Raw genomic sequence first — 18,509 nt, 5'->3', positions numbered from 1 at the left:
AAGCGCGGTGAGCCCAGCCAGATATGACAATGGGTGGTGGATCACATCGGTTACGAGTGGCTTAAGCAGAGGAAACCACGCTAGGACAGCAACAATCATCCAGGCCGAGAAGAACATGGCGATCGACAAAACTCCACTTGATTCTCGATATTGGAAAATCAATGAGCCCAGGTAGAGGAAGCTTGCGTGGAACTTGGGGTTGTTAGTATCCGCCATCAATAGTTGAAGGAGAAGACCGTACCAGGATCCGGGTCGGAAATGGATATGCTCTCGACATCTTTGTAACGCTATTATGGAGTCAAACTTGGTTAGTTGGGACGGTTGAACATTTCAGATAGGCTCAAACTGCACGCAGACCATGCTTGACCTTTTATATATTCGTGTTAGACGTATTGGCTGGCGATGGTCAAGTGCAGACCACTTTAGGACCCTAATGGGGAATCGATGGTGGCCCTTCGCTGTATATTGGGCCACACCATCCCAGTGAGGGAGGGACCAATACAAGACCTGTCCATGGATTCAAAGATATTGCAGCTCAGAATGTGGAACGGCCCCCAAAATTTTTTTTTTTGAAGCTGCGACGGCTTTGGGTCCTCGCTATTAAGAGATATGACAGATGGTGATCGAGTGGCTCTGAGCCTACTGGCGTGATCAATCCGCGCTCTGACCCGCAGACCTTGCTTGTAATAAACTGTTCATCCCACTACCGGGACTGGCCGTCCTCGTTGACTAGATGCAAAATAGCACTTCAATGCAGAACAAGCCATCGCTGCCTAGAGCTTAATTGGCAAGGGGAATTAATTGTACCTTTGATGAGTAGAGAGTCATTGACAGCTTTGGTGACTAGTCACATATTCATAGCTCGGACATCGCGATGCCCATGTCGGGCCTGCATCTAGGGCCTAGGTGGTTAAATTCATGTAGAGACTGAATCAAGCTCTCACTTCGTCATTCAAGCTGCCTAATTTTAGACCCTGACCGAGCACAGCCCGAACGGGTGACTAGTATGCAGCTATATATAACTTACTGTACAAGAACTGTAGCCAATCACATTCTGCGGACAATTTGGCTATGGCGCCCCGCGCTGGAAATTTACGCAGAATGCAAATCCCCGACGATGTCCTAAAGACTTTAGATTTGGGTTTGGATTTTTTTTTGTTTTGGGGGGGAAGGGACCAGGGCATGTGGAGTATTGTCTAAAAATGGATTTTACCATCTTGAAGCTCCACGTTTGGCAGAAGTAGTCGTGACAGATCGGGCGCAGGCTCGTCCATTGATGGACCTGATTTGAATCAAAAGGGTGTCCAGTGTTATTGGGAGAAGAAGGTACTGTACGAGCTTCTGTGTGTGCGCGGAGACTTTCTTGTTGCCAAAAAGTCTGCTAATGGCGATAAGAATCAAGCATCGTTCCCAGATCTTGGCCCAGGCAATCGTTGTATAAAGGATTTCACTTTGCATTGATCCGCCATTTGTTATTCAGTTCTTGAGGACATTCTTCACTGTCCTTGAGAACATTTTCCACTGTTCGAAACTTTCAAGGCATGGCTTCCCAAAATGAAATCCAGCACAATGACAAGGTAGGATTTACGTATGTGGCCTCGTGTAATTTGTATTGACTGTGAACAGGAGTTGGTACCGCCTGAGCGGATGTTGCAGAACGAACTGCCTCCTACAAAGCATATACTTGAAAAGTTTCTTGACTCATATTATGCTGTTGAGAAGTACAAGAACGATACCTACAACCATGTGTACTCCTTATCTGCTCATTATCGGAGCTGGGCGGATGAGTACAGAAAGTACTATGAGGCTCAGATCCCTGAGTTGCAAAGAAGAATTCAGATTCTGCAAGATCGGCAGAAGGAGCTACTGGCCGAAAATGCACTTCTGCTTATGAAACTAGCGAGTTCTGATGTAGGACTTGTGGAGCCTTATGAGCAGAAGGAAACAGTGACCTTATCAACAAATCTCGACCATGTCAAAGCAAAAAGCAGACAAGTGGGGGTAAAGAAACGTGCAAAAACGAAAGTTCAGCGTCGAAGCGACCGTCTGTGTCGTCGTGCTCCAGATCTGTAACCAATTAGCTATCTAGAAAGTTCGTATTGCTGCAAATGTACCGAGGACCGCTCTCCTTTGATCAAAGAAATTGGATGCCAATGACGCGTACTTTATTAGGGATTCTTTACCAACTCGTTTCCAAAAATGAAACGTTGTTTTGGCATGATCTACGAGAACGTATCCTCGTGATGTAACAAGCTCTCGAGAGGGTTGATTGTCCAACCGCCCCAGTAATACTAACTTAAAAGGCCGCCGGCACGCTGTGACAGATGTGGCCCACCACGAAAGCCAGCAATACTGATTTCCAGTGCTCCTGACTAAGCGGAATAGGATTCTCTTGCTGATGCCTTGACTCTGAGGGCGGCTTGAGCAGCGGATGTCGGGCTACTTGCATGCTCAGACGAAGCTCCGGGTGGGGAAGTGGGTGGCGAATAGGGTAGAAGAAGACGTGCTGGAGGCTGATGATGACCATTGATGTAGTCGCAGGCTTCGAGGATTTTTTGGCCATGTTCCGCAATGTCGAGATAGAGTTAGTCCAGATGTCCCAAGTCGCGGACCCCTGGGAGGAAAGGAATCGGGAGTAATTGTTGTGGGTTTAGTACCATACCGGGCGTGGTCCCTCATGAAGGCTGAAGGTGTTGGCATGCGCCTCGCATTCTCGAACTTCCGCTGCAGTTGCGCCATGTTTCTTAGCCTCCATTATGAGAACCTTGTCTGGCACACTGCCTTCGATGTCAATATGCTCATCAATAAGACCAACACGTCTCAGATCGGGAATGCTGTAGGTTGGAGGTTGCTGAGATGCTCGTACTCATTCTTTCACCTCCAATGGCGCAGAGCCGTGTTGCTGCAGGTTCGTCGAAAACTCGAGCATCGTCATAGAGTCGCCTCGTGATACCGTTGCTGATGATGGACATCGTGGCGCAAATAGGCAATGGCTTACTGAGTAGTTGCTTCACTACATAGAATGAATGATCACAATTGAGGAGGTCTGGAGTCCGCGGATGAGACCGTGGGACTCAGCAATAGGTTAAAAAAAACACAGAGGGGCGATGGAGGGGTTTGTAAGGGTGCCGCCTCTGGGTTACACATGCGAAGCCTGAATGTCGAGGTTTGTAGCCTCAAAAGTAAACCTGCAGGCTGCGATGCCTCTAGAATTGCCGCCATGCTCAAGTAGATGATCCTTCATCCATTCTAGTCAGGCTCCGACTTGGCAACCACCCCGGTTACCTATTGTCGCACAACAATGACACGACTGTACAATTGCTTTTCACGGTATGCGAGCACGCGTTCGCAATTGAGGAAGCAGCTGAACTATCTGGGGAGAATTATGGATACTAAGCCCTCTTGTAGATCGTCCTTCAGCTCGTCAAGGCATTCATTCTTAAGCTCACACTTGAGGTCTTCCCTCCCACGTTCCAGATTTGCCTCAAGGCTAGCCTCTAGCTGCAACTCCAGATTGACGATGCTTTTCTCAACAAGATTTTGTATGAGCTGCCCCCACTCTTGTCTCTTAGAATCTTGGTCATCTGTCTTATCTGACTCGTCGCGGAGATGCTTCTCGACCCGTCCGATGATCCGGCTCTCCATGCATTGTACTGCATGATCCATGCGACCAAGAATATGATGCGTCTGCGCTTGCTGTTGCTCGACAAACTTCGACATCTGAGCTTGCTGCCACAAGACGAACTCCGTGGTCTGTGCTTTCTGTTGAGCGAAAAGTTCGGCGCAAACGCTACTGAAAGATGGGTGGATTGTGCCTGAATCTTCGGAAGACAGCTTCCGCCTCTTCAGTGGCTATCTTCGGGAGACCGCTGCCGCTTCTTCCGGGAATGTTGTGCGAAGAGCGAGGGGGGCGGCAGGTCAAGAGGTTCTGGGTACGGAGGAGGACTCGCGGGATGGCCATCCGCCCCGTGTTCCTCCGTCCTCATTCCCGGCTTTTCGCTTCCAGATACTGCAGAGCCAACGAGTTGTTGGACTACTCTAGCACCACGACCTCTGTAGAAATCGCGCAGAGAATCATGCCTCGGATGCTGCTTTATTGAGCCACTAGTAAATGCGTCACATATTCGTCGCACCACATCTGGATCAGAGATGATGTGTTGGCCGATGTGGATACCCAGAACAGTTTGCCGACTCAGCTCTTCTAAGGAATCCAGAAGCTGAGAACTGCGTTCCGATCGGAGCGGTACAGGGGCATCAAAAGGAGCTAGGATCGAAACAGGTTTGTTCAACACGAGGTGAAAATACGCTGTAGGACCGCGCACTGCAGCAGCAATCCCTTCTGGGAGATGATGTGTTGCGTCCGGAAGGAGCAAATGGACATTTTCGGGATGAACGCGGATGTAGACATATTCCTTCCTCTCGCCACCCGATGGCTGCTCAAAATAGAGCCAAACCCGGATTTTGAAGGACACAGTGTTTTGCTCTTCATTGAAGAGCAAGTTCAGCTGGACGGAGGATGGGTGCGGGTCAGCGAGGTAGTGAGGAGCTCGAGGCCTGGACGCGATGTCGCTCCATTCGACCACAGCAGGAGCATTTGGGATAATGGGCGACAGGGGTGAGGACGAGGCGGGAGCTAAGGTACCCATAGCATTGCCTAAATCATGAGCCAGCGTCAGTATACCATATGAACATAGCTCGGAGCAAGGGCGCCAGAACGGCCGCTAGGAGGAAACTCGGCGCATGTAAAACGAAACCCCTGATATCAGGATGCCCACCCTCCCAGGCTTTAGATGTAGCGGTTGGGCAGCCTTGGCCCCAGAGATACGTCGCAGCAATCTAATCGTGGCGAAAGAGTCGAGTTCGAGCATCCGAGGCTGCCCTCTAGAACAACGGCGGCACTGAGGACGGCTAGTTTTGGCAGCTCAATTCCCATAGGCTTCCGATCTGCGATGGTGATGGCGCGGCAGAAGTACGGAGCAGTTTTGACTGTATAAACCAACAGACACACGTGTAATACGAGGCCTTTGGTGCACACACGTCAATGAGCCACGTAACGCTTGACCAAAACCCAGATTCTTCAACCATGTAGCGTAGCATTGAGCGCCGTTGACGATCGTCCTCAGTTGCGTGCTGCGGAGTGCAATGCAGCACTTCCAGCGTCGATTTGTGAGGTAACTCAGGCTGAAGCAAATGATGAAAGGGATAAATGCGAGGACGTATTGATGTTGGCGTAAGAAGGTGAAGCAGAGCGAGGCGCCCAGTACTATGACGGAAGGCTTTCGAGATAGGAGAGGGGATTGGAAAGAGGTGGCTGGTTGAGTCAAGCAAAGCAGGAAAAGATGACAGGCTGTGGAGGTGGCTGGCAAGACATAGGCGTAACGTGTGGGGCAGGGCTGGGCAGACCAATTAACACGAATTGACCTGGCTGGAAGCATACTTGGCGGTTGGACGCAAGAAGTCATTGGCCACCAGAACTCCCTGGCGTCCTCGGCGTTTCAAATGCAATTAACTGTGTCCGTAAAATATGGCGTAAAAAACAGCAGAGCCGTATGGTCAACAACTGTGTCAAAAATGCCATCGGCGATCGGCCCTTTGGACCCACGAAGTGACCAAGCCTTTTTGAGGAATTATGAATGGTGCAAAGGCTCAATCACTATAATCCTCATGCAACCTTCTCTACCTTGATCCAAAAGCGCCGAGGTTCCTTCTAGACACCTGGGAAGACCAAGAGGCTGTGAACCTTGACTTTGCCAAAACCATGCCTGCGCAGCAGCTCCCGACCACGATGGATAGGGAACTCGGCCACGATCATAATGCTCACATCCTCGGTATTGGTGCCGGCTTTACCTAATAGTCGCAGCACCGCGCAGAGACTCTCCCCTGTAGCAAGCACATCGTCTACAACCACCACTGAGGAGCCTTTGGAGACTACATCCCGGCCCAACTCGATCCTCTGCTCCCTAGAGTTGCTTGGTGCCATAGACGAGATATGCGACTGGGATTTGGGAACAGAAACCGTAGGTGGCGGGAGCTTGCCGGCTTCGCGAATCAGCGCCAGGGGGACACCAACATGTGCGGCCAACGCCGACGCATAAATGAAGCCGCCCGCCTCGCAACAAGCCACTGCATCGACTCGGGACCAATCTCCGGTAAAGTGAGCCTGCAGCAGCGATGTGCAGAGGGTGAGCCCCCGCTTCTGTTGAGCGATGCCAAGCACATGGCGGAACTCGATGCCTGAGCGTGGAAAGTCCGGTACCAGGCGCACCATATCGGCCAGTCGCTGCAGGTCCTGTTGCAAGAAGGGAAGCAGGCGCCGTTCGGCAAATTCTGTTGGCGCCTCCGTTCCTAACTCGTCATTATCGAAGACGAGACTGGGGCTGCATTTCAAGTCCGCCAACTGGGATCCGCTATTGATCTTGCCTTTGTTACCCCTGTCACCACCACCATCGTCACCACCGTCGTGGTTCATGTGGCAGCCTCGGCGAAGACGCCGCGTGTCCTCGCTGGCGGTGACACAGACCTCGATCAGTCTGCCCGGAACTAAATGCGACAGGCCCGCGACCGGCGCCTCATCACGCATTCCGGTGATTAGCAGCACGTCTACATCTGTCGCGCCGTGCACTACACTAAGGAAATGCTCCTCCAGTAGGCGAGGTCGTTGCTGCACCTGACGCTGGAAAAACATCGTCAACGCCGGCCGGTGTTGCTCCTTGTAGCCACGGTCCCAAAGCAGGCGTTTCAGATCGGCCCCGGTAGCCGCTGCGTATTCTCGCTTGGTGGTATCGCTAATACTAACTGCACGTGCTGTGAGGGCCTTCTGGGTGTTTTTGTTCAACACTTCGACCCAGATGCTGGCGCAATAGTCTTTGCCCGCGCAGCTCTCGCCCGTGACAAGGATGACGAGGCGCTGTCTCGTCGGCGCTCTCGGGAGCGGACAGGCGTAAGCCAGCATATTGCGTGGGTCGCAGGTGTGTTTTAGACGGGCCAACCGCGGCTGGTTGGGCCCAAAGGCCTCGGCCGCCAGCGAGATATCTCTAGGGTCCGGTCCTAGATCGGCTCCGTAAGCCCCCACGCTTAAGGGCAATAAGTCCCTGACGACGTGATAAACCCAACGCACTGCAGCTTGGGCGGTGTCGGTTCCATCCAGGTTGCGAGGCCAGACGCCGGTTACGACACAGGCAAAATTCCAATCGCGACAGCCGAAAGCAGTGGCATCAGCCGCCACGTCACGGACCGCTCCGCCACAGTGTAGTAGATGAAGGTAGCAGAGCGGCGATGGGCGAGTCTCGACGGCTGCTACCAGGACGTCGGTGATGCTCCCTGCTCCGATGTGTTTTAAGAATACGCATCGCTTGAAAGAGTAGGTCTTACCGCCGCCGTGTCCGCCGTGCATACCACACAGGTATAAGTCGGTCTCAAACAAGCCGACACCGTCCACGGCCTTGTGGCTGTGTTCCGCCCCAAGAAATGTAAGCATGGACGTAGGCATCCGGAAGGTCGGGCCCTCCGTAGAGGCTTCAAGCACGGTCACACCAAGATGCACTTGGCCATCGTCCCAGTACAAATATGCGTCTGCCGAACAACTCCGAGGAAGTCTACTAGCGACGACTGTATCGAAGTCAGCGAGCTTGTTCCGCGCCCACTGGGCATCGCTCAGAGGAATCAACCAAGTTCGGAGCAGATAATCTGGAGCCGCGAACGCCTTGAAAGTCGCACTAATGACGATGCCAAAATTGGTTCCAGCGCCTTTGATTGCCCATAGCATATCGGTTTCGTGTTGCGGGCGCTTGGCAGCGGCCGGCCGGTGTGGGGTTGGTACGTGTCCGAGGCAGAGTATCTCGCCAGAGTCGACGCTGACTACTACGGCGCCGATTATGGCATCAGACGCGAGCCCATACAGTCTGGCCAAGTGCCCAATACCGCCCTGAAGCCACAGTCCCGCGCCTACGCTGGGCCGGGAACCCAAGGGCACTGTCAAGCCCACCGCCATGGTCTCGCGGACGATGTCGCCCGTCTTGCAGCCCGCTCCGGCGATGACGACGGGGGCAGGATCGGACCTGGATCCCTCTCTGTCCTCCTCATCCGTGAGAATATGTATCTGGTCAAAGGCACTCATGTCGACCGAAACGACGTTGGGCCAAAGGCAGTGACCGCTGTGCCCCCCGCCAAGCAGGGTTAGGCCGACGCGGTGCTTCATGGCCCATCGAACGCATCGCTGGACATTTTGGACCTCGGTCGGCTTGACAATCGAAGCAGCACGGTGCAGGCGAGCCTCGGGGTTTTTGATCACCTTATCCTCCTTCAACAATGGTACCTGTGCCAGCAGCTCCGGCAACGTGGCCGCATGCTGGGTAAAGGCCACCATTGTGTTAGGAGAGCTGAACACAAGATGATCGGGGTGCGTCTCGGCGCGACGCCCCAAGGTGCGGCACAAATCGCGCCGTTCGGCTCGGACAGCCCTGTCAGCATCTGCATCCAGCATAACGAATCCGGCAATGAAAGCCGCAAAACAGTCCAGTGCCTTGTCTTCATCCGCCACGCGAGTGACTCCGGCCGGGAAGGAAGCTGTCCGGCTACACGTCAGTTTGTCGGTATGCAGCGTCCCCTCTCGATGGAAAACAACAACCATCCCGCCTTCAACCCGCTCATCGAGCATCTTCAGCGCTCGTTCGATGAACCTGCCCTTGGGATTCATTCCGTACATGCTATGACAGAATAGGATGACGTCAAACTTCTCATCGACATCACTCGTCTTGCAGCCGACACCGCTGCCAGTATTGTAGTCGACACCGAATGGCTTTCGATGGATATTGGATGGGCTCTCCAGGCAGGGGAATGGGGATCTTGTCTCTGACGTTGAGCCAACCCAATCTTGCAATCTTGAAGCAAAATCTCCATGGGGCTCAAATGCAGTGTATCTCCTAATGCTCCTTCTCAGATTACCGGGCAGATTTCCGAGTACGCTCTTTGGGCCGGGCCCAATCTCTAGCACCGAGATGTCGATGCGCGAATGGATGAGGGGAGCTAGGAGAAGAGACAATTGAGGCACAATGAAGTCTCGGTAGGTCATCCATCCTGGGCCCTGCACCAAGATCTCGAAGCCAGCGCTGTATTGTGCAGGGGACAATGACTTCGTTGCGGACTGCTTCATTGCAGTGGATCCCCGTAGATGTGACTTTAGAGTTTCGAGTGTGGCCATCTCGTAGATCCCGTGTTGTGATAGATTTTTGATTAAGGGCAAAAGCTGTACTAAATTATATTTGTTCGAATTCAACCGCAGTCATTATTTTTCGGCTTTGACGCCATGGGGAGGAGAAGAAATAAAAGCGTAGGCTTTGAAGCCATGAGAGATTACATTATGACTTATCAGCAGCCAAATTTCATTTGGTGTACGTTAGTACCCAGAAGGACTGACCCGAAAATTCTTCCGCTTCTTTTCCTCTAATTGATCAAGAGGTGTGTGATCAGGACGAATGCCAACAATTTCGTAGCCTGCAGGTGGCCAAGTGACAAGGATTTGTATGTAGTCATGCCCGACATAATCGGGTACAAAGATTTCAGAATTGGCCAGTAGATTGATGGCAAATATATTGCAAAGCGTGCAAAGCGTGCAAAGCGTGTTTGGGCTTCCCGTTTTTGTTTTTTTTTACGAAATTGTGGGACATAGCCAATTGCATATCACCATATCACTGCGAATGAATTCTTGCATGTCACTGCAGAGGATCCATGTAGGCGCCGACGACCTCCTGCTTCATACCGAGGATGGCCTCCCGCATGTTGATGAGGATGACCTCTCGCGTGAAACCTAGCATGCCGTGTGTTACTGCCGATCTTGCCGCGGATGACTTCTGGCATATTGTGCTAGCTGGCCTCCCGCATGTTACGGACGGCCTCCTGCATGTTGCTAAGCGGTGGCCGCCTCATCCTGATCAGGATGAACTCGCGTGAGATCTAGACTCCCGCGAATTGCTGCAGAGGTTGCTACCTATGGATGGCCTCCTGCATGTTGTTACCCGAGTTCGGATATGACCTATCATGCCCTACGAATATTGTGACGGGCCAGACTGTATTTTAATTTGTGCTGAAGGCGAAGCGATTGCATCGGGTGGTACGAAGGAATCATTACATTCACAGTAGAAGACGGAAGTCTCAAACGTATGTTTTTGCAGAGCAGATATCCTAAACCAGTCCAAACACAATGCATGGGCTGCGTTCCCTGAACTTTCACAGATGGACTTTACCGTGTACCGTAGAAGCTGCCGTGTAAGAGGAACAGAAGGGCTATCACTCGTTTAGGCTTCATCCTGATTGAACCTGCACGGTGTTCCCGATGTACCTGCACAACAGTATGTCTGATCGTGACGTTGTAGCTAAGGAGCAACATTGTTTCTTGTTTGGCTGTGTCCATTTATAATATACTTCAGGTCGCTTGCGCATTCAACCCGACCTCCGTCACGATCCTCTTTTATTTTTGTGCTGTTGTCCCCACATTTCGCCTCATATTGCCAATTGAAACTGATCGTGCAGCAATAATGGCCTTAAGAAGAGAATATTCGATCATGCTAGCCTCGCTTCACCGACTGAAGACGATCCGCCGGCGGAACGCTGCGCGAGTGACAAACACAACGATTTTGACTATATACAAGATGCGGCAGATCATTCAAGAATGTGCGACCCTGCAAATTGCGAGAACTCTCTCTGCAAGTCCAACGGAAGACTTGAAAAGAAAGGTTCCGTTCCAGGGAGTAGGGCGGTGATTGAGGGAGGCCCAAAGACCGAGCTCGACGGTATTAGCCGTCTGAGTAAGTTTCTGTTCTCTGCTGTACAAGAGGCCTCTGGATTTAGTGTTTCTAGAAGGAATTCGAGCTGACATTCCCACTCCTTAGCCTATGGAAGCAAAGAACACAGAGACGAGGACGAGACAAAGCTCGCTGTGAAGCTTGAGAAGATGCGAGGTGCTGTCAAAACTCTGCTAGAGTGCGTCGGCGAGGACGTTGATCGTGAGGGCCTGCTGGACACACCTTCACGTTACGCCAAGGCTCTGCTGTTCATGACCAAGGGCTATCAAGACGATGTGCAGGATGCTGCTAACAACGCCCTCTTCCCCGAGGGTCACGACGGGATCGTCATTGTCAAAGACATCGATATCTCCAGTCTCTGCGAGCATCACCTCGTGCCCTTTATTGGCAAGGCAGGCACCTCTCTTTCTCTGCATGAGTTCCAGACTTTAAACCTGCAGGATAAAGGCTCACTCCAACTTCCAGATGCACATCGGCTATGTCCCTTCTGGCACTGTCATCGGCCTTTCAAAGCTCCCCCGAATTGCTGAAATATTCTGCCGTCGTCTGCAGATCCAGGAGCGGCTGACCAAGGAGGTCGCCACGGCTATCATGGATATACTGGCGCCACGGGGCGTAGCAGTTGTCATGGAGTGCAGACATATGTGCATGGTGATGCGGGGCGTTGAGAAGACCGGAGCCAAGACCTTGACAAGCTGCCTGATAGGATGCTTTGAGCAGGATAGCGAGAGGCGAAACCAATTTTTTAATCTTGTCGGTGTGAGTAGTTAGATTGAAGGCATTTTGCAATTAGTGTAGGGATAATTCTACGTGTGACGGCCTCTTGACATTGAATGGCTTGCGACATGGTTCGCAGGAACAGTGCAAAATGCCGTGGTGATCATCCGGCTCCTCCGCTGATTGGTATTTAGGCTTATGTAAGCACTGCTGACATCTGTGGTGTTTCGGCGAAGATATGTTGGCGGATTCTCGCGGCACGCAAAAGGTCGGCGGCATCGTATATAATTCTGGTGCTTGCTCTCAAAATACTGATGAAAAGTCCGCTTACAAAGAACACAATCCACGACAGCGCGTGTCAGCTGCACATGTTCTAGCACGGGGTAGGAACGGCTAATTGTGGAGAAGGGAAGTCTGCAGTAGAGGTCGAGATGCGGGGTCGTGAGACACCTCAGGGATGGTGGGCCCTTTGTCCTTCCATAAACAGTATGAGAACCGTGGAGTATTGTCCGTCTATGGCCCCCCAAGCCGGAAAGTCCTCTTCATAGCAGTAGAAGATAGATGAAAAACAGCGTTCACACCGCCTGATGGCATTTGGCTATGGAAATTATCCCGTTCGCTCAAAAACATCCCTGGAGACTTTCAAATGACATGTATGCTTCGCCAAGTAATGAGGGGGCTTAGTAGGAAGGCCTCCAAATCGGCCAATAGATGGGTCCTGATTCTGCCCAAGCCCGCAACTTGGGTACTCATACATTTGGAGTAACAACCTCATCGCAGCACTTGAATGTACTGAAGCTTTCGGGTATAAAAAGTTGCTCGAGACTGTCTCCCACGCCACAGATTTCTCAACTGTAAACAACAAAACCGTTCAGAGTCGCACCGCAGAACAACAGCCTTTGCTTTCTGTCCTTTCACAAATATTACCCAGCTCATTGCGGATTAATGCTTGTGAAATCGTTTGAAAGCTGTACCGTATTCTCACTAAATCTGCTTCTAAAGAAACCACCGCGCTATAATTGTGGTTCACGGTATCTATAAAATGAGCAATGTGCCCCTTCACAGGCTTGACCCGGATGACGACGTCCTGCTCGAGCTCCGCAGTCCGTGTGCACCATTCGCTGTTTGGGCTGTTAGTGAGGAAGCTACGGTTCAAGATCTGAGCGCATGGTTTGTTCCCCCATCCGGTACTCTGTGGCTTTATTTATTTGAAAGTGTCGCAGGCGTTCTAATAAGAGCGAAGTGAACAGGTCTTACCAGCGGACCAATTCGCGGGGGATGTGGGATTTGAGATCTCGGATCTCGTGCTTCACACTGACGACTCAGTACCGGCTCCAAAAGAACATCAAGAAAGCAACGATATATGCAACGAGGAGCCTCAAGAAGCTCTGGACGTGGAATGCTCGCCAGTCAGGTTTGTTCTATCCTCGCGACACTTAACATTGGCCTCGCGATATTTCAGGGCTGAGCTGAACGGCCCCTGGACAGAGGCCACAGCTGACAGCATTGATGGCCTGCGCCATATCGAAGCTTCAGATTGGGATGACCAAGCATTACTGTTGTTAATGCGTGTCCGACACGGTTTGAATCGCGAAGTACCCCGCAAGATAACTCTAGAGATGTTGGCAAAGATTGCAGTCTTGGTTGATTACTATGACTGCCACGAAGCTGTTGAGCTGGCCGTAAACATGTGGATCGATGCTTTCAAAGACAGTCGCCCTTTGGATTGTAATCGAGATTTGCCTCTCTGGCTTCTAATCTCGAGTACATTCCGTCAACCCGAGACATTTCGATCCATCACAAAGACTGCGATTCAGGAGAGTCGAGCACCATTACCGGCACTTGATCTTCCCATTTCTCAAAATGTCATTGGTAAGTCCTCGTTTACCCAGGACGGAGCACAAATTTAATATTTGCAGCCATGATCGACTCACGGCGACAGGAGGCGATCAACACTTTGGTTCTGGGATCGGAAGGTCTTGTTGCCACCTTTCTCGGAGGAAATACGGATTGTGATTCTTACGAGTGTTCATCCATACTGCTCGGTACCTTGGTGAAACAACTATATACCCACGGATTATCACATCCGACGCCAAAGCGGCATACTTTGGGTATAGTCTAACAGCAACTCTGAAGACACTTCGCGAATTCTACTCACCATTTTGGACCCTGCCGAGTGGGGAAAAAAGAAGCTGGGGTTCCCCGCATTCGTGCTCACTTGGAGATTTGATCGAACGTGTTGTGGAACCAATTCAGAGAGAGCTTGAGGGACTTGACCTGGATATTGTTCAGTAAAGTTCCTACTCCAAGGTCTGCGGCAATTCTAGGTTCTGATTTTTCCAACCTCAAACTCATCAATGTTAGCACCTGACTCGGAGGAGATTGATGGAGAAATTGTAATGCTTGTTATGCCGGACTAGGAAACAGTACATGGTTGACTGGAGGGCTGCTTGAGGGGCTTAGTGAGTACATCTGGCTACGAATTTCCACTTCCCATTCCCTTAGTCTCTGCCATATTGAGCTTTCATTCTTTTCATTGGAATATATAGAACTATACTGCTTATTGAGAGCCTGACTAGCTCAACGATGACGTGGACCTTTGCCTCATTGGACTTTGAACTCACGATTGTGATAAGTACTGCGTATACAGATGCTCCCAGCAGCGTCCGTTGAGTCGGCATTATTACAACGACTGATCTCATCTCGCATTGCTCATTGATCTGTTTGGCTTCTATTTGAATAGCACTGAACATCATGAGATCAACATAAAGTCAGCTACTTACGAAAACTCTGAATGAAGTTAATGAGGCCCTGGAGCGCCTTCGATGGACTTGTGAGGATCTGTACCGTGATGAGTCATCATATGGTCGTTACCAAGTCATGTTGAGTGTCACACATTGAAAATATTATTTCGCTGCCAATCTACAAGCCATCTGGAAAAGTTAACTCAGCGTCCAGGTACTTCTAAAAAAAGGTTGTGACAACGACAGTTGCGGCGGTGAGACCATCGGCATGGGCTGTGAGAGTAACTTGACCAGGCCTCCCAGATTCTCCACAAACTATAGCAAGCGCATAACCACTAAATGCGTTTCGAGTTGAGGAAGGGAAGCGGTTCATGTCTGTAGGCAAACCATTGTCTGTAGCCACAATCTTTCCCGGCCCGTCCACCGAGAATGTAATCTTGTTCGCAGCTTCTGGCACCGTGTTGCCATCACTGTCAACAACAGCCAACGTAACAAAAGACAAGTCCTCTCCATCTGCAGCGATCTTGATTCGGTCGGCGGAAAGCTTCAAGGCCGCGGGATTTCCAGTAGTTTTGATTGAGGACAGTCCACTTGCTCCCGTTCTTGTATGTTATCGCCTTGACAGTTCCCGCCGCATAGATAACGTCGTCCCACCGCAAACGATACTCGAGGGCTTCCTTTTTCTTCCGGCCTTGTGACTCGTCGTTTATGAACAGTTCTGCTTCATCACCAGATGTAAAGACATGGACTGGAGTGACTAAGCCGCTGTGCTCTCGCCAGTTCCATTGCGGCACAATATGTGCCATCGGCAGATCAGGACGCCAACGTGATTGATATAAGAAAAACCTCTCTTTTTTGAACCCGGCCAGATCAACGATCCCAAAATAGGAGCTGCGAGCCGTAGTGCGATAGGGAACTGGTTCACCAAGGTAGTCGAAACCGCTCCATACGATGCCACCAGCAACGAAAGGATATTCGTCCTGTGCCCTAAAAACTCGGTCTGGAGACGAGCCAGAGTCGGCTGTATAGAGCTCATATCCACTTACAGTGCTTTTCGTCGAGTTACCGCCATGACTGTCATCTATCGGACAGCTTTCATACTCGGTAACAGGAAAGGTAAAAGTACCTCGGGTGCTTGCGGAAGCGGCGACTTCGGTCCCCAGAACCATCTTATCCGGGTATTCCTCGTGAAACGGTTTATACAGTGGGTCCGTCCTGTAGCCCGTGAGATTGACGTATGCCTCTCCATAACGAGCTCCTTCTCCGAGGTAATTAATTCCCAAGACTTGCAAGGCATTTGGAAATGCTTCGCCAGGAGTGGACCGATAGATGGATGCAGTTGATGGACGAGTTGGATCCTCCTCAGTGACAATATTTGTTAGAGCGGTGGCAATTTCAACAGCGACCTCCTTATCGCGACTCGCTTCGAGGACTTCGTTGCCATGACTCCACATGAAAATGGAGGGATGGTTACGATCACGGCGAATGAATGCTCGTAGGTCAGCTTCGTGCCAATCTTCTCATATAAGGTTGAAGTCGGAGTCGCGCTTGCCCTCAGCCCAGTTGTCAAAGATTTCATTAATGACTAGAAAGCCAAATTCATCTGTGAGCCTCAGGAGTTCCGGCGCTGGTGGGATGTGAGACAAACGAATCGTGTTAACACCAAGCTCTCGCAGAATCTCGAGCTGGCGGGTGGCAGCTCTGATATTGAAAGCAGTTCCAAGGGCTCCAAGATCATGGTGTTGATTGACGCCTTGAATATAGACTTTCTGACCATTGACCTCGAGACCATTATTGGCACCAAACTTGATCGTGCGGATTCCTAATTTGCTGGTGTAAGTATCCAATAAAGCTTTCCCGAGTGTAAGCGATATACATGTTCGGATGTTGGGTGGGTGGTGGACCCCAGAGGTACGGTTTGGAGATAGTAGTAGTGCTATTGAACTCGACTGTTGCGCCCCCGGAGACGCCAAGGGATTTTGAAGGGAATGTGGCAACCTTTCTACCAACGCTACCGCTCGGTGAGTCAAAATTGTGGACCTCAGTGACCACGGTAATGTCAGATGTCCCATTTGTGGCTTTATTGACCCGCACCGATAGATCCAGGGTCGCAGACTTTGTAGAAACCTCACTAGAAACGAAGGTTGTACCATATTGGGCTATGTGAATACGGCTGTCGATCTTTACGAGCCATACGTTGCGGTATATACCAGCCCCTGGATACCATCTTGAGAAAGAGTCATCCTGAGGGTTTTCGACACGGATGGCCAAGCTGTTGTTGTTCCCTTTTAAATCAATATAAGGTGTGAGGTCGATACGAAATGAATTATATCCATATGGCCAACCTCCAATCAGTTGCCCATTCAGCCAAACCATGGCGTAAGACATGGCGCCGTCAATTTCGAGGTAGATCAACTTGCTTTCGTCAGACGAGGAAACATCGAGTTGGCGACGGTACCAGCCGACTCCCTGCACCTTCAGGCGTGCCATGTCGCCAGATGTGACTGAACGTGAGACGAATGATTCGGTTATCGCCCAATCATGGGGCACTTTGACGTCCATCCAGCCAGAGTCGTCGAATAATGGGGAGACATATGGAATCTTAGTCTCAGGCTGACCCGACGGCGGCTTATAGTGATCATCATCGCTCGGAATGAAGTCGTTAGCGGACGGCAGAATCCAAGACTTAAGAACCTCCAAATTTTGCCCATCGTTGTCTGGGCGAATATCATAGGTGACTCCATCTGGTACTTTCGATGAGAGCTGAAATTTCCATCCGTCGCGAAGTCTAATTCTGTCGCGACCAGTGGTGTCAACCCGTGGTGAAAGAGATGCCAATGTATACTCTTGGTCAGAGAATACGACAAAGCCGATCATGTCCGGAATGATGGGAAATCAGAGATGCCATGCCGAGATTGTTTTCCACGGCGGCGAGAAGTGGCTCGCCCGGTTTCGCCTGCACAGAACGACAGCCCCTCCACAAGAAGTCAACGACTTCATTCTTCGAAGCGAAGCTGCCACGATGCTCTATCTCCGACGCCACACCCGCATTCCACCCGCATTCCTGTGCCAGTCGTCTTTGATTTTGCCAGCGAATCCGATCCTGATAACGAAGTTGGAGTCAGCTATATTTTGATGGAAAAGCTCGACGGCAGGCTACTAGATTGGCAGGCGGCAACCCCGGCTCAGAGGGAGAAGATCACTCAGCAAGTAGCCAGCATCTTGATCGAGATGGATCGTCATCCGTTGGTAAGAGTCAAAGAGTACTGACCCATCTAATCAATTCGTGGTCTGGATAAGTGTTGGCGCTGTTCAATGGTTCTTCGCACCGTGGGCGTTAATGCCGTTGATCCTGGCCTGATCTTGGTAGTTGTGACTGACGGCCGACTGTCGGCGAGTCCCTTTTTCTGACCTCCTTGCACCTCTAAAAGTGATATCTCTTCAGGCCGGTTGTGGTAATGCTGGGCCAACAAAAAAGAAGGGAAGAAAAAAAGACCATCTTGAGTAATGCTTAAGGTTGTGGGAATTTAGATATAGGAAATAAGCCCTTCCCCAAGGAAAGAAACGTTCGGCTCACATGGACCACGCACAATATTATCAGGTTTTGTCCGAACTGAGTAATGTAGTATTGATGAAGTGCCGCCTTAGTCTCGAGGCGGCACTGCCACATGGTGTCTTTCAGCCTGTAAGTTTCCTTTACAGCTTCTGCCTATTGAGAGGAAACCATAGAAAAGGGAGGGAAAATATCCCAGACTCATTGCAATAGACTAAAAGTTCTTCCACTGGTCCTGAGTTGTCAAGCTTGGTGTCCCTGGTTCTTTGCCACCATTTCCTCTTCCACGTCCAGCCTCAGCTTCTCGTGTAACTCCAATAGACCACAAATCTGTTCAGACACCCTTCTAAGCCTATCAACTATTAGGCCATAGTGGCAGAGACTTCGTGGCGGAGACATATAATTCTTACATTTTTTTTCATATCCCCCAGGGCCTTTCTCATGACGCTTTGCCTACAAAGAAAAATCAGCCACATCAACTCACGACGTCGTTCGTGCACTTTAGTTTGAGCGCTGGGAAGTTGCATTTTTACTGTTTGATTAGGTCCTGGAGACCAAATTGTCTAGGGGAATTCAGCTTCGAGCTACAGAACCAAGACATGTTGTAACCTACAGCGATGCAAGACTTCATGACATACGAATTTTCAACCAACAGCCAATTCTTCCCTTTCCTGATTCCTTCTCCAATCAGGACTC

The 18,509-nt window shown here is 50.7% G+C and overlaps 7 protein-coding genes across 7 annotated transcripts; 2 read left to right on the top strand and 5 right to left on the bottom strand.

Annotated features, from left to right (window-relative positions):
• Positions 1–2,296: 2,296 nt before the first annotated feature.
• J7T55_011011 (uncharacterized protein) lies at positions 2,297–2,972 on the bottom strand (the record flags this gene model as incomplete). The annotated part of the gene is made up of 3 exons (XM_053136249.1): positions 2,297–2,614; positions 2,663–2,769; positions 2,867–2,972. The coding sequence occupies 3 exons, from the start codon at positions 2,970–2,972 to the stop codon at positions 2,297–2,299; spliced, it is 531 nt and encodes a 176-aa protein (XP_052986165.1).
• A 277-nt stretch (positions 2,973–3,249) lies between these two features.
• On the bottom strand, positions 3,250–5,435 carry J7T55_011010 (uncharacterized protein; the record flags this gene model as incomplete). The annotated part of the gene is made up of 6 exons (XM_053136248.1): positions 3,250–3,285; positions 3,394–3,790; positions 3,868–4,654; positions 4,776–4,836; positions 4,907–4,986; positions 5,063–5,435. 6 exons carry the CDS (start codon positions 5,433–5,435, stop codon positions 3,250–3,252), a joined length of 1,734 nt encoding a protein of 577 aa, XP_052986164.1.
• Positions 5,436–5,707: 272 nt separating this feature from the next.
• J7T55_011009 (uncharacterized protein) lies at positions 5,708–9,199 on the bottom strand (the record flags this gene model as incomplete). Its single annotated transcript, XM_053136247.1, has 1 exon — positions 5,708–9,199. One exon carries the CDS (start codon positions 9,197–9,199, stop codon positions 5,708–5,710), a length of 3,492 nt encoding a protein of 1,163 aa, XP_052986163.1.
• A 563-nt stretch (positions 9,200–9,762) lies between these two features.
• Positions 9,763–11,699, top strand: J7T55_011008 (uncharacterized protein; the record flags this gene model as incomplete). The annotated part of the gene is made up of 5 exons (XM_053136246.1): positions 9,763–9,944; positions 10,528–10,802; positions 10,887–11,173; positions 11,265–11,556; positions 11,656–11,699. 5 exons carry the CDS (start codon positions 9,763–9,765, stop codon positions 11,697–11,699), a joined length of 1,080 nt encoding a protein of 359 aa, XP_052986162.1.
• An 859-nt stretch (positions 11,700–12,558) lies between these two features.
• On the top strand, positions 12,559–13,426 carry J7T55_011007 (uncharacterized protein; the record flags this gene model as incomplete). Its single annotated transcript, XM_053136245.1, has 3 exons — positions 12,559–12,686; positions 12,760–12,930; positions 12,979–13,426. The coding sequence occupies 3 exons, from the start codon at positions 12,559–12,561 to the stop codon at positions 13,424–13,426; spliced, it is 747 nt and encodes a 248-aa protein (XP_052986161.1).
• Positions 13,427–13,730: 304 nt separating this feature from the next.
• On the bottom strand, positions 13,731–15,714 carry J7T55_011006 (uncharacterized protein; the record flags this gene model as incomplete). The annotated part of the gene is made up of 5 exons (XM_053136244.1): positions 13,731–13,793; positions 14,141–14,247; positions 14,300–14,357; positions 14,577–14,804; positions 14,884–15,714. 5 exons carry the CDS (start codon positions 15,712–15,714, stop codon positions 13,731–13,733), a joined length of 1,287 nt encoding a protein of 428 aa, XP_052986160.1.
• A 66-nt stretch (positions 15,715–15,780) lies between these two features.
• Positions 15,781–17,137, bottom strand: J7T55_011005 (uncharacterized protein; the record flags this gene model as incomplete). Its single annotated transcript, XM_053136243.1, has 2 exons — positions 15,781–16,082; positions 16,276–17,137. The coding sequence occupies 2 exons, from the start codon at positions 17,135–17,137 to the stop codon at positions 15,781–15,783; spliced, it is 1,164 nt and encodes a 387-aa protein (XP_052986159.1).
• Between the last annotated feature and the right edge of the window lie 1,372 nt (positions 17,138–18,509).

Source organism: Diaporthe amygdali, assembly GCF_026229845.1.
Source record: "Diaporthe amygdali strain CAA958 chromosome Unknown NODE_78_length_18509_cov_65_777235, whole genome shotgun sequence".
Classification (NCBI taxonomy): domain Eukaryota; kingdom Fungi; phylum Ascomycota; class Sordariomycetes; order Diaporthales; family Diaporthaceae; genus Diaporthe; species Diaporthe amygdali.
The sequence above is the reverse complement of the archived record's forward strand: the minus strand, read 5'-3'. Positions and strand labels throughout refer to the sequence as shown.